This window comes from Peromyscus maniculatus, chromosome 1, assembly GCF_049852395.1.
Source record: "Peromyscus maniculatus bairdii isolate BWxNUB_F1_BW_parent chromosome 1, HU_Pman_BW_mat_3.1, whole genome shotgun sequence".
NCBI classification, from domain to species: domain Eukaryota; kingdom Metazoa; phylum Chordata; class Mammalia; order Rodentia; family Cricetidae; genus Peromyscus; species Peromyscus maniculatus.
This window is the reverse complement of record NC_134852.1, coordinates 52,393,895-52,407,983: the sequence shown is the minus strand read 5'-3', so window position 1 is coordinate 52,407,983 and position 14,089 is coordinate 52,393,895. Positions and strand designations below refer to the sequence as shown.

Sequence of the window (14,089 nt, the reverse complement as noted above, 5' to 3'; positions counted from 1 at the left end):
CTCGCCACTGGACCCGCTGTCGTCTATCATCTGCGGCGCCGCTGTTCCGGCCTCGGACTACACTTCCCACAAGGCACTGCGGGTCGCGGGTCGGTCTCCCGCGCGCAAGCTTGGTCGCCTCTTCTTGGGTTCTGGGGTTTCTTTGGGTAGATGGTCGTCACTTGGACCCAAACAAGCTCACACCTGGTGGGATGTTTGGAGTGGGGGCTTCTTTGATACCTCGCAGGCGCCGCTCAGAAATAGACTGAGCCTTGCCTCCAAGAGGACGACATCTTGTCCATGGCTGGGGTGGCTCTGAACTACGCTTCCCAGAGTCCATAGCGAGCTGACGTTGCATCTCAACTTGGTGAACTCTTCAGCGCTGGCGTCCTACGGAGACCGAAGGTGAGGGGTCTGGGAGTCCTGGGCGGGGACCGGGCGTGTCCCGAGTCTTGGGACTGTGCACGTGGGAGCAGTCCCGGGCTGCAGGATTCTAAGTGGGTTTTGATGGTGGCAGTGTGACCGGTTGTGAGTGCTTATAAGTGTGCTGTTGTAATCACCTGTCTCCAAGGTGTACACCTGATTGTTGCTGTACAAACATAGGTGATACTGTGTGTTGTGATGCCGGTATCTTGTGATTGTGGAAGTGGTGTCTCGTGTTCCTGTAGTGTGTTATGTGCCCGTTGCCTTTATTCCTGGGGGGAGTGTGAATAAAGTTGTATCTGTGACCGGTGTTTGTGTGGGTTAAGTTACCTTGTGTAGTACTGTGTGCAGGGTTCTGTGTCCGTGGCTCTGCATCAGCACTGCGTGGGTATCCTTACTGTGTCCCTTGGGGAGAAGGGAGGGGGAAGGACCTTGTGTGATGCTGTGTATGCGGACTGTCTTTGCTGATGACTGTCTCCAGAGTGAATGTTCAGTTATGGCTGGATGTAGCGTACTGTGCTTTCTGTGTGCCACCATGTGTGGTGCCTTTAGGATGTTAGTAATGGACAAGGGAAGTGACTGTGGAGCGGATGGAGGTATCTAACTCTGACTGTAACCTTGTGTGTCTCAGGGGATGAACGAAGCTGAGCGTTGTAGTATATACTCCTGTAATCCCAGCATTTCGGCTCCTGAGGCCAGAGGATCTCAAAATCATGGCTAGCCTGAGGTGTACTGCAAAACAAACCCTGTCTCAGGAAAAAAAAAAAAAATGCGGAAGGGTGCTGGAGAGATGCCTAAGTGGGTAAAGTTCTTGGGGCACAAACATGAGAATGTGAGTTTGGATCCCCAAACCCACATCAACTCAGTTGCTGTAACGTGTTTCTAATTGTGTAATCCCAGTTCCTGCAGGATTCTAGGACAGGAAAGTCTCAAAAGCTCTCAGATAAACTAGCCTGGAGGGCATAGCAGTGTAAAGCACAAGATAGAAGGCTTGCACCAACATCTGAGGCTCTGCTCTGCCCTCCACATAGCTGCCAGGGCACACACATACCTGTACAAGTGCACACACACAAAGATAAAGAAAATGTTTTTTCTAAAAAAAGAGTTGATGTGCTGTTTGTTGTGTTTGTGTGACATCTCTGGCAGGAGCCAAGTGTGTCAGTGTGACGTGTCCATGACTACTGCTCTGGCCCCAGCAGGTCCTGTGACATCTGGGCACATTCTGGCCCTGGACAGTAGTGGCCTCAGTTTCCCGAGGTAACACTGACCTTGGACTGAGTGCCCCATCTTCTGTGACCTCCATCCCCTGCAGAGCCCAAAACTGCCCTGGCCACTCCTGATTCCTTTCTTCTAACCCTCTTCTAAGAAGGTGATGAGGAGCCGAGACAAAGCTCAGTGGTTAGTTATCGAACATCCAAAAGCCAAGTTCAAAATGCACTGGGTTCTGTTCTTTCCCCAAAACCCTTGCTTCTCTGGGCATGCTTTCCTGACAGAATCACCTCACCACCCTCAATGATCTGACATCCAGTGTTAATCCCGAGAGTACAAGCTGAGCGGCCTGAGGATAAGTGGAAGGCTCATATCCTCTCTGCTCCCTGCATCCCTAATGTGGGTTACATTTTTTTCCCTAAGGTTTTGAAATTGTTTTAGACTTGAAAATGTTACAAAGATAGAATTCCATATATTCTTTTTTTAACTTTTAGATTTTATATGTACAGGTGTTTGCCTACATGTGTGTGTAGGTGCACCAAGTGCTTGCCTGCTGCCAAGGTCCCCTTTTCTGAGGTGACTCCAGTTTGGGTCAAGTTGACATGCTGTGTACACCACATAGTAGTGCAGGTGCCAAGGAGGCCAGGAAAGCACACCAGAGTAGCCAGCTGCCTGACGGGGCACTAGGAACTAGGCCCAGGTCCTCCACAAGAACAGCAAATGCTCTTCACATGACAGTGTTTTTATTTATTTTTTTTTAATTACATTCATGATATTCATTAATTACACTCATGATGTTAATTACATTTGTGGTATTCACTGATTACATTCGCAGTATTCATTCAATAACTATATTTATGATATTCATTAATTACATTAATTGACATGACAGTGTTTAAAACCAGAAGGTTGACATTGCTTCTCTAGTACCAACTACTTCCAAACCTTATTCACCATCGTCCTGATTTCTCTTGTTAAAATGAATTTGGGGGGGTACGTGTGTATGTGTCCCATTTCAACTGCCCTTTCACCAATAGCCTCTCCTGGGCCCTCTTCATGGTTCCACGTCTCAACTCTCTACATGACCTTCAATCCTGGGGCTCCAACTGCCACTGAAGCTGCCCCTTCACCAATGGCCTCTCCTGGCTCTCACAGTGCCAAGCCTCAGCTGCTCTCCATGACCCCTTCATGCCTTCAAAACCAGAACCACTGGGAGACTCTTACACATGACCACGTTTGGCTGCCAGCATGTGGTTCAACCTTGACCACCTCTAGAACACAGCTTCTGTGTGCTCACCCTGAGGAAACACTTCCCAGAAGGTTTCTCCTCAGTGGTTCTGGTCTCTTGTTAATCACGGCTGATTCTTCGGCCCCAGCTGACCAGACACTACAGATTCTTAGTTCAAAATAGTGTCTTGAAATTTCCCAAGCCAGGCTCCCATAGCCTGCATTTCTCTCAGCATTCTTACCTTCTAAGCTCCCAAAGAACGGCCCATTGAACTCTGAACACTCAACAGCTTTGCCAGCCCAAAGGCCTACAATCCTCCAAAAACCAGCATAGTTAGTTCTGGTACAACAATACTCCACAATCCTGTTTCCAGTTTTCTGCCTTAGAGTTTTTACTGCTGTGATGAAACACCATGACCAAAAGCAACTTGGGATGGAAAGGATTTGTTTGGTTTACACTTCCCTGTCACCGTTCTTCATCAGAGGAAGTCAGGACAGGAACTCAAACAGGACAGGAACCTGGAGGCAGGAGCCGATGCAGAGGCCACGGAGGGGTGCTGCTTACTGGCTTGCTGTCATGGCTTGCTCAGCCTGTTTACTTATAGAACCCAGGACCACCAGCCCAGGTATGGCACCACCCACAGTGGGCTGAGCCCTCCCACATCAATCACTAATTAAGAAAATGCCTTATAGCTGGATCTTATGGAGGCATTTTCTTAACTGAAGTTCTTTCCTCTCAGATGACTCTAGCCTATGTCAAGTTGACTTAAAAACTAGCCAACACTCAGTCTGGGAGGAGGGGACTGGACCTGCCTGGACTGAGTCTACCAGGTTGATCACAGTCCTCGGGGGAGGCTTTGCCCTGAAGGAGGTGGGAATGGGGGGTGGGATGGGAGTAAGGGAAGGGGGTGGGAGAGGGGAGAACAGGGGAACCCGTGGCTGATATGTAGAACTGAATTGTATTGTAAAATAAAATAAAAGGGGAAAAAAAAAAAAACTAGCCAACACAAGGCCAAAGGTCAACCTTCCTGACCCTGGAGGCCTGGAAGTCGGGCTTGGGACAGTGATGGAATGGAGAAAGGACAGAGACACATACAATGCAGCTGGGATCAAGTGAGGTCCTCTGACCTCTGTAGCTGGGAATGCTAGGTGTTCATAAGTACGGGGTGGGGAGGGTGCTAGCCATCTGTAACGCAGCCCCAGCGTCACCGCTGTTACTCAAGATCATTCCTTGTTCCAGGGGTTTCTCTCTGATCATTCTCACCGGTGTCAAATCATTTTCTCCACGACCAGGTCTGGGCCGTTGCCACCCTTATCTCTGGTTCATTTTTTTTCTACTTTCCACGGGTGTGTGTGTGTGTGTGTGTGTGTGTGTGTGTGTGTGTGTGTGTATTCTGGCTCTTACCCAGGCCTCAGCCTGCCGAGTTCTGGTGCTAAGCTTGTTCATCAGGCCTCTATCCTTCTCTCCATTTTCCTTTTCTAGGATTCTTCATTTATCCAAAAAGAGAAATCAGAGTAGGTTCTGAATGATTCACCATGGCCCTTCAGGTAGGTTGAAATTTCCTCTCAAATATTTTTGTTTTACATGTTTTAAATGTATTTATTGGAGATAGGGTCTCACTGTATAGTCCTGGCTAGCCTAGAACTCACTATTAGACCAGGCTGGTCTCAAACTCACAGAGATGTGCCTGCCTCTGCCTCCCAAATGCTGAGATTAAAGGCTTTGTTTACATTTAGTTATTTTGTTTACATTTAGTAGTTACTTTGTTGGTGGCATGTGGTATCCCAGCTCCTGTGTGAATGTGGTCCTCCGAGGACAGCTCAAAGGAGTCAGTTCTCCTTCCGCCCGCCGTGTGGGTGGAGATGGAGCTCGGATCATCAGGGTTGGCGGCAGGTGCTCCGACGTGCCGAGCCGTCTCACCAGCCTGTAATTTCCTCCAGCCCTTCAGAGCATAGGAACATCTGTGTTCTTTATGCCACCATGCCTGTGTGACCTGCTCTCAGGGAGCAAATGATGGGGCCCCTCCCTCTCCATCTCCTCTCTTCCTGGCACTGTTTACAGTGCTCCTCCGGGGTGCCGGAGGGATGGAAATGCATTCTCTTGAGGAAGATGGTAGCTTACTTTCTCAGGGCCATCAATGGGACTGAAGATGAGGTGACCCTTTCCTGTGACTTCAGCGGCTTCTTTTCCTTTGCTGTTTCATGTCACTCCCTCTTAAGAAACCTATTTCATGGGGCTGGAGAGATGGCTCCATGCTGAAGAGCACTGGCTGCTCTTCCAGAGGATCTGGATTCATTTCCCATCACCCTCATGGTGGCTCACAACCATCTATCTGCAGTTCCAGTGGTCAGAAGCCCTGTTCTGACTTCCACAGGCACCAGGCACACAGATGATACACAGACATACATGCAGACAAAACACCCATACACATAAACTAAAAACCATATTTCATACTATCAGAAACTATATACAAAAACTTACGTCTGTGTAACTGGAGGCAGTGGTGGTGGCGCACGCCTTTAATCCCAGCACTCGGGAGGCAGAGGCAGGTGGATCTCCGTGAGTTCAAGGCCAGCCTGGTCTACAGAGTGAGTTCCAGGACAGTCAGGGCTACACAGAGTAAACTCTGTCTCAAAGTTTAAAAAAAGAAAAGAGAAAAAAATCTTTAATTCACTCAGAGTCTGTTGTTTCAGGAAGTGGTGACATTCAGGGATGTGGCCGTGGAGTTCTCTGAGGAGGAGTGGAAGTGGATGGAACCTGCTCAGAGGGACTTGTACAGAGATGTGACTTTGGAGAACTTCAGTCACTTGCTCTCACTAGGTGAGGCCTCGACAGTACCCAGGGCCACCTAGGAAATGGGACCCCGGGACTGGGGCAGAGGGAGTTTGCTGTGTGCACCTCTGGCCTGAGGGGTGAACAGGGGACAAAGGGATGCAGCCAGCAGCTGTGAGAACTCTCCACGTGTCTCCCAGGTCAGAGGGGAGGGAGAAGGCTAGGAAATGCCCCCATGTTCACCGCCCTTGGCCTGTGACCTGCCAATCACAATGGACGTCACTGACTATTAGAGGGGAGGGAGAAGGCTAGGAAATGCCCCCATGTTCACTGCCCTTGGCCTGTGACCTGCCAATCACAATGGACGTCACTGACTATTAGAGGGGAGGGAGAAGGTTAGGGCATCTAATCACAGTTTAAAACTAGTGGTCTGGAACGTCTAGGGATTTTGTTTGCTTTTTGGAGTCTAGAAATTGCACCTAGTGCTTCGTATTCAAGGCATTCTGCCACTGAGCTACAGGCTCAGCCCATCTCTCTTTGATTTTCTCGGGCTACTTTCAAATGTCTCGCTGAATGGCTGTCCTCCATTTTTTCCCACGAGAATTGTTTTGGAGCTGGGCGGTGGTGGCGCACGCCTTTAATCCCAGCACTCGGGAGGCAGAGACAGGCGGATCTCTGTGAGTTCGAGGCCAGCCTGGGCTACCAAGTGAGTCCCAGGAAAGGCGCAAAGCTACACAGAGAAACCCTGTCTCGAAAAACCCAAAAAGAAAAAAAAAAAAAAAAAAAAAAGAGAATTGTTTTGGGCTTTGGCCATTCCACCTCCATCTCCTTGTCCTTTGGACAGTCTTCTCATCCTTATTTTATAATTGCCTCCGTTCATCTGGGTCCACACCTGTAATCCCAGCACTTGGAGACAGAGGGAGGAAGGTCAGGAATTCTACGTTGTCCTCTGTGGTAAAGCCAGGAGAAAAGACCAAATCCATGACTGTCCAGGTAAAGCAAACTGTATTTTGGGGTGCAGTCGGGACTGGCCAGCCAGCTGTCTCACCCTAAGTTTGGATCTGAGAGAAAAGCCACGTCCCTTTTCTAGGAGAGATAAAGTGTTCATAGGAGCGAGAAAGTCTAAATTGTTAGAAAGATATAATGAAAGGGAAGGAACAGGGGAAGGATATACATCATGGGAACGGGTTGCAAGCAGTTTACAGCAGAGCTAAGAAACAGGAATGCATTCCTTCTTTTTTTTTCTTTTTTGGTTTTGGTTTTTCAAAACAGGGTTTCTCTGTGTAGCTCTGGCTGTCTTGGAACTCACTCTGTAACCCAGGCTGGCCTCGAAACTCAGAGATCCACCTCCCTCTGCCTCCCCAGTGCTCTGTGATCAAAGACATGCTCCACCACGCCTGGCCTACAAAGTGAAATTTAATGTTTGTTGTTGTTGATTTCGTGTGCATTGGTGTTTGGTGTTTTGTTTGCATGTATGTCCATCATGTATGTCAGATCCCCTGGAACTGGAGTTACAGACAGTTGTGCGCTGTCATGTGGGTGCTGGGAATTTAACCTGGGTCATCTGGAAGAGCAGCCAGTGCTCTTAACTACTGAGCCATCTCTCCAGCCCCAGAGTTTGAAATGTAAACAGTATGCTCATGCCTCATTTCTTTTCCTGTAAACAGGACTTGTCCTTTCTAAGCCTGATGTCATCTTCTTATTGGAGCAAGGGAAAGAGCCATGGCTGGTTACAAATTATATGACAAGACCTTGGCACCCAGGTGAGTAAGACCTGGTCTGGCTGGAGAGGTCATGGGACTAACGGTACAGTGTGCCAGCTGATAGCTGTAACTTGAGTGATTGTAGGGAAACCTGATGTAGAATGAAGGCCTGAGTTAGGAAGCAGAGCAGGAAGGACCCTGTCAGCACTGGCGTGCACATAAACATTTAAAAACATTCTGTATTAGATAGTATTTTCTCCCACTGCCTTCTGTCTTCTATGGTTGATAAATCAGGTAGTTATACTTTGGGAAAATATTTCATGTATATGTATTGTCTTATTTTTATTTTATGTGTATGGGTGTTTTGCTTACACGTATGTCTGTACCATGTGCATGCCTGGTTCCCTAAGGAGGCCAACAGAGGGCATCTGGTCCCTCTGGAATTGGAGTTACAGAACCGCCATGTGGGTGCCAGGAATTGAACCCAGGTCCTTTGGAAGAGCAGCCAGTGCTCTTAATCAGTGCCACCTCCAACTCCTCTTCCTCTTTCTTTTTTCTTTTTCTTTCTTTCTTTCTTTTTTTTTTTTCAAGACAGGGTTTCTCTGTGTAACAGCCATGGCTATCCTGGATCTTACTCTGTAGCCCAGGCTGGCCTCGAACTCACAGAGATCCACCTGCCTCTGCCTCCTGAGTGCTGGGACTAAAGGCGTGTGCCACCACAGCCCAGCTCTCTGTCTCTCTGTGTTTCTGTCTCTGTCTCTATCTCTCTGTCTGTCTCTGTCTCTCTGTCTCAGAATAAACACCTTTATTCCGTGAGCTGCAGATTCTGACCTGTCTGCCTCCACCCTTGCCCTCTAGCAGGCCTTCCTGCCCGCCTCTCTCGCCTGTTGATGTCGGCAGGAGACTTGCCCTGCTGCTCCTTCATGAAGCTGCTGCTTTGGGGGCTCTTTTTTCCTTTCTTCACATTTCTTTTGGATTTTCTTTGATCATTTTTTGTTTAAAATCCCTTCCTTTATAGACTAGGCTGGCCTCGAACTCAGAGCTCTGCCTGCCTCTGCCTCCTGGGTGCTGGGATTAAAGGCATGTGCCAATATTGCCAGGTAGCCAGGGCTACACAGAGAAACCCTGACTTGAAAAACCAAAAGGCTGTAAAATGCCTTCCTCCTCAGGCGTCAGCTTGGCCTGCGGTGCGGGTGTCGTGGGACTCTCACCGGGACTCTCGCCATCCCAGTGCTCTCCACGAGCACCATGCAGCTCTCCCCCGGGGCCCTGCTGCAGACGGCCTTGTCACTGGATGTGTTGTGGACAGCATCAGTGGTCCCTGTTTTGTGAATACAGCAATCAAAGCCCAGGAAACGTTCTCCACACCCAGTCTCAGGGCACGGTAGTTTTCATGGCCTCCTAAACTCAGACAGGGTTTATACCGGGGTCCCATCTTAGTGTTGGCAGCAGGCCACCCCAGCTCTTACCTCTTCTTCTCGTGGGGGAGTTTTCACTTGCCCCAGGTCTGGTGCCAATTGTTCCAAAAGATGCCTATCCATCACAAGCTACAAAGATCTTTAAATAAATAAATAAATAAATAAATAATAATAAAAGGGGCTGGAGAGATGGCTCAGCAGTTAAGAGCACTGACTGTACTTCAGAGGATCCAGGTTCAATTCCCAGCACCCACATGGCAGCTCACAACTGTCTGTAACTCCAGTTCCAGGGGATCTGATGCCTATAGCAAAACACCAATGTGCATGAAATTAAAAAGACAAACAAGTTTAAGTAAAATAAGATAAATAAGTTACTTTTGTTTATTGTGTGTGTTTATCTATATGTGGAAGGCAGAGGACAACTTGCAGATTCCACTCATTGCCTTCCACCTTGTGGGTCCTGGGGTCAAGGTCAGGCGGCAGCTTGGTGGCCAGTCCATGTACTTGCTGAGCCCTGTGCCCCGCCCTGTTCTTTCCTCTTTGACTTAGTCTGGGATCTTTCACCCTGGGTGAGGGCTTCATCCTCTCGTGAGTTCAGTTTCTGTGTCTGTTCTCCCTCCATCCTCATTTCCAGCTGTTCCTGCTTTGCTAGTATACATGCGCACACACCAGGAGGGCATTTGGACATTTGCACTGCTAACGCATTTTCTGGGTTACTCTGATCAGTTTCAAGACTGGGAACCTCAGGCTTAATGTCTTTTCTTGCCCCAATCTGGCATCAAGTATACTTCTGCCATATTTGTGCATTCTTAAAAATCGTTCAGTATGGGGGCTGGAGAGATGGCTCAGAGGTTAAGAGCACTGACTGCTCTTCCAGAGGTCCTGAGTTCAATTCCCAGCAACCACATGGTGGCTCACAACCATCTGTAATGAGATCTGGCACCCTCTTCTACGTATACATGCTGTATATGTAATAAATAAATAAATCTTTAAAAAAAAATCTTTAAAAAAAATCGCTCAGTATTTGAGATGTATTAAGCCATTAGTTTTTTTATGATGAAAATTTTCATTTTATTTCCATATTTTCTGTGGTGTTTTTATTCCTCATAGTAAAAATAATTTGTTTTTGTTTTTCTCTGATTTTTCAGACTTGGAGTCAAAGTATGAGATAGTTCCACAGACAGGACTTTTTGAAATAGAGTCGTTTAAATGGGAGGTGATGAAAAGCTTTCAGCACCGTGACCTTAAGGACTCCCATCTCACAGATGACTGGGAATGCAGAGACCAGTTTGAGAGACAGCGAGCGAGACAGGAGTGCCATTTCAAGCAAGTGGAAGTCACCTATGAAAGCATGCCTGCTTTCAAGCATTACACATCTGTCACCCTACTACACCAGAGCAACAGGACTGTTGAGAAACGGATTGAATGTAGTGAATGTGGGAAAGCATTTAGCCGTGGCTCACACCTTGTGCAACACCGGAAAACTCATACTGGAGAAAAGCCCTTTGAGTGTAAGGAGTGTGGGAAAGCTTTTGGTCGTGCCTCCCACCTTGTTCAGCATCAGCGAATCCATACCGGTGAGAAACCCTATGATTGTCCGGAGTGTGGGAAAGCCTTTGGTCGTACTTCCGACCTTATTCTCCATCAGAGACTTCACACTGGTGTCAAACCCTATGAATGCAAAGAATGTGCAAGGACCTTTAGGCAGCAGTCACAGCTTATTCTGCACCAGAGAACTCATACAGGTGAAAAACCCTACGTGTGTAAAGACTGTGGGAAGGCTTTCATTCGTGGTTCCCAGCTTACTGTGCACTGGAGAATTCACACAGGAGTTAGACCCTATCAGTGTAAGGAATGTGGAAAGGCCTTCAGACAGCACTCACAGCTCACTGTACACCAAAGAATCCACACGGGGGAGAAGCCCTACGAATGTAAGGACTGTGGGAAGGGTTTTATCCATAGCTCAGAAGTTACTCGGCATCAAAGAATCCATTCTGGGGAAAAACCTTATGAATGTACGGAATGTGGGAAAGCGTTCAGACAGCATGCACAGCTCAGGCGACATCAGACCGTTCATACTGGTGACAGACCCTTTGGATGTAAGGCCTGTGGAAAGGCCTTTAGTCGTAGTTCATACCTCATTCAACATCAGAGGATTCACACGGGTGACAAGCCTTATGAATGTAAGGAGTGTGGGAAAGCCTTCATTCGTGTTTCCCAGCTGACTCATCATCAGAGGATTCATTCATATGAGAAACCCTACATATGCAGGGAGTGTGGAATGGCTTTTATTCGAAGTTCACAACTTACTGAACATCAGAGGATTCATCCTGGTATCAAACCTTATGAATGTAGAGAATGTGGGCAGGCCTTTATCCATGGCTCACAGCTTATTGACCACTACCGAATTCATACTGACTAGAGCATTGTGGGATATTTGTACCTGTGGGAAGATGTATTGCTGTGATTTTTGTAATAAAAAGCTGAATGGCCAATAGCTAGACAGGAGGTATAGGCAGGATTTCCGGGGAGAAAAGGAAGAGGAGAAGGAATCAAGGCATGCAGGAGACACAGAGAGGAAACAGGAGGTACAAGATGGAAGAGAGGTAATGCCATATGATAGAATGTAGATTAATATAAATGGCTTAATTTAAGTTATAAGAGCTAGTTAGGAACAAGCCTAAGCTATAGGCCGATCTTTCATAATTAATAAGATGTCTCTGTATCATTATTTGAGAGCTCGCTGGTGGGACAAAAAAAAGGCTCGTTACATGAGAATCCTAAACATCAGTGGCATGGTCAAGCCTTTATGCTAAGTTTAAATCTAGCCAGAGCTATATCGCCCCCCAATGTAACTCATGTCAGAAAAACTTCGTTCATCTCTTCTGCTATAGGGTATCAGAAAACTGAATGCCAGTAGAAAGATCCAATGAATATGGGAATTCATTTTGCCTCATTCACTGATTATTAAGCATCAGCAAACCTGTGCTAAAAATAACTTCATATTAATATAGAAAAGCCTTTTATTACCTATCAAAATATGTTCGATTTCTTTTTGTTTTTTGTTTTTTTCGAGACAGGGTTTCTCTGTGTAGCTTTGCGCCTTTCCTGGATCTCACTCTGTAGCCCAGGTTGGCCTCAAACTCACAGCGATCCACCTGCCTCTGCTTCTCTGGTGCTGGGATTAAAAGTGTGTGCTACCACCACCACTCAGCTATGTTCAATTTCTGAGAATCCCAAATAGATAGTGATCCTGATTAAAAGATTATTGGTTTGATGTGCTGAATAATGAATGTGCCTTTTGGTCGGTGTGGCATAGACAGTTCTTACTGCGCTGATTACTGAACGTCATTGAACATATTATGCAGTTTTTACCCTCTTTGTCCCTTACATCTTTTTACTTCTTTGTTGTTTTTTATTTTGTTTTTGAGACAGAGAAACATTTAACCTTGGCTGGCCTCAAAATTATGTAGCTGAAGATGACTTTGAATTCTTGATCCTTCTATCTGCACCTCCCAAATTCTGGAATTACAGGCTTGCACTACCATGCCAGCTAACTTCTTGGGTGTGTTTTTGTTTTTTTAAGGAACTGTCACTTACCTTGTAGAAGACCTCCATGTTGTAATTTAACATGCATCTCTACCTCTGGCATTTCCTACAATTGGTAGTTAAGATTTTAGAGACTTAGCCTAGGTGGCAGCACACACCTTTAATCCCACCGCTCTGGAGGCAGAGACCAGCCAAAGCTATAAAGTGAGACCCTGTCTCCAAAAGGGAGAGGGCACTGGAGCAATGGTCAGCCATTAGGAGCACTTGCTCTTGCAGAAGACCTGAGTTTGGTTCCCAGCATTGTGGCTCACAATCATCTGTAACTCCAGTTACAGGGGACCCAGCACCCACTTCTGGCCTCTGCAGACACCAGCATGTACTTGGTGCACATAAATTTATGTAGACTTTTTATTTTAGTTTTTTTTTCAACTTAAAATTTTTTAATTTTTTAAAAATTTGAACTTAAAATCCCAAATGAACTTGGAAGATATTTTATGCTTACTTTGGGCATTGGGAAATGCAGTGAGACATGTTCTCATGTAGCCCAGGCTGGCCTCAAATTTGTTCTATAGCCAAGGATAAAGTTGAACGCCTAGTTCTCCTGACTTCACCTCCCAAGTGCTGAGATTGCAGATGTTTTCCACAATTTTAAACTTATATTTACTTATAAAATCTGAAACTTAGGGACTCCAAAAGAGAAGAGATGTATCAGAGGGTAAGGGGTGCACAGGCTACAGCTTCTGCCCCACCACCCACCCCCTTTTTGAGACAGGGTTTCTCTGTGTAGCCCTGCCTGCCCGGGAACTCACTCTGTAGACCAGGCTGGCCTCAAACTCACAGAGATCCGCCTGCCTCTGCCTCCTGGGTGCTGGGATTAAAGGTGTAGGCCACAACTTCCTGACTGTGCCATCTTCATAATGCTTTAACATGGTCACAATCCTGGAGCCCGCCAAAGGGCTATTTAACTACATAGTAAAGTGTTTAATCATCAACCATAAGTGATTCCATCATTCCCTTCCCTAGAATCCCAAGGATATTGGGAGGGCCAGATAGCCAACCTTTTCTTCATGCCCTGGTCTTTCTGGTGACCAGCCACCAATCCTCAACCTATTTGGGGGCCTCTACCATCTCATTAGCAAATAAATAACACTGTAAATCACTCTGATGATTCCATGAATTTTAGGAACTGGAGGCAGGACCAAAAATATATTTTCTGTTATACACGTGGTACCTTCATTCAAGCAGAAATATTCATGGGTTTTGTTTGAGGCAGGGTCTTACTATACAGCCTCAGCTATCCTGGAACTCAAGATCCTCTAGCCTCAGCCTCCCAAAAGGTTTACAGGTGTGCGCTTGTGACATAGTTTAAAGCACTGTGGGGTGCATTTACTTTCTAACGTTGATTTTAAAACGGCAATTGTAAGCCTAGTTTGCTGGTAGATGCCACTAACCTCAGTGATCAGCCCGCTTAAACATGGGGATCACAAGTTCCAGACAGGCCAGAACTATGTGGCCAGGCCCTTCTGGGGAAACAAAGGGAGTGTGCGTGGGGTAGAGCTAAAAAGTAAATCCTAAATTATCAGAGGGATCAGGTTGGAGCGCAGTTAAATGTTTCAGCCACTAGATGGCAGAAGAGTGCTACCAAACAGGTTTCGCCTTGCCTTTCACCACAAGCAGCAATTTTGCTTGCTTGCTTCCTTGCCTGTTCTTTATGTTTTGAGACAGATCTCCCTATGTAGCTCTGGCTGTCCTAGAACTCACCCTGTAGATCAGGCTGTCCTCAAACAGATCAGCCTGCCTCTGCCTCC

General features: G+C 46.8%; 1 protein-coding gene across 2 annotated transcripts; it reads left to right on the top strand.

Moving 5' to 3' along the window:
* The first annotated feature begins 80 nt into the window (after positions 1–80).
* Znf565 (zinc finger protein 565) lies at positions 81–12,021 on the top strand. Of its 2 annotated transcripts, none has more exons than XM_016000603.3 (5): positions 81–384; positions 4,322–4,386; positions 5,533–5,659; positions 7,279–7,374; positions 9,881–12,021. In XM_016000603.3, the coding sequence occupies exons 2-5, from the start codon at positions 4,375–4,377 to the stop codon at positions 11,152–11,154; spliced, it is 1,509 nt and encodes a 502-aa protein (XP_015856089.1). In that variant the 5' UTR covers positions 81–384; positions 4,322–4,374; the 3' UTR covers positions 11,155–12,021. The 2 variants fall into 2 exon arrangements, with proteins under 2 accessions (XP_015856089.1, XP_076404481.1); XM_076548366.1 differs by having other exon boundaries at positions 82–384; positions 5,537–5,659.
* The last annotated feature ends 2,068 nt before the right edge of the window (positions 12,022–14,089 follow it).

Excerpts from the sequence above, each read along its gene's own strand:
- Znf565 (XM_076548366.1), top strand. The coding sequence starts at position 4,365 with ATGATTCACCATGGCCCTTCAG. Across the intron at positions 5,660-7,278 it reads CAGTCACTTGCTCTCACTAG|GACTTGTCCTTTCTAAGCCT; the intron begins GTGAGGCCTCGA and ends TCCTGTAAACAG. Across the intron at positions 7,375-9,880 it reads GACAAGACCTTGGCACCCAG|ACTTGGAGTCAAAGTATGAG; the intron begins GTGAGTAAGACC and ends CTGATTTTTCAG.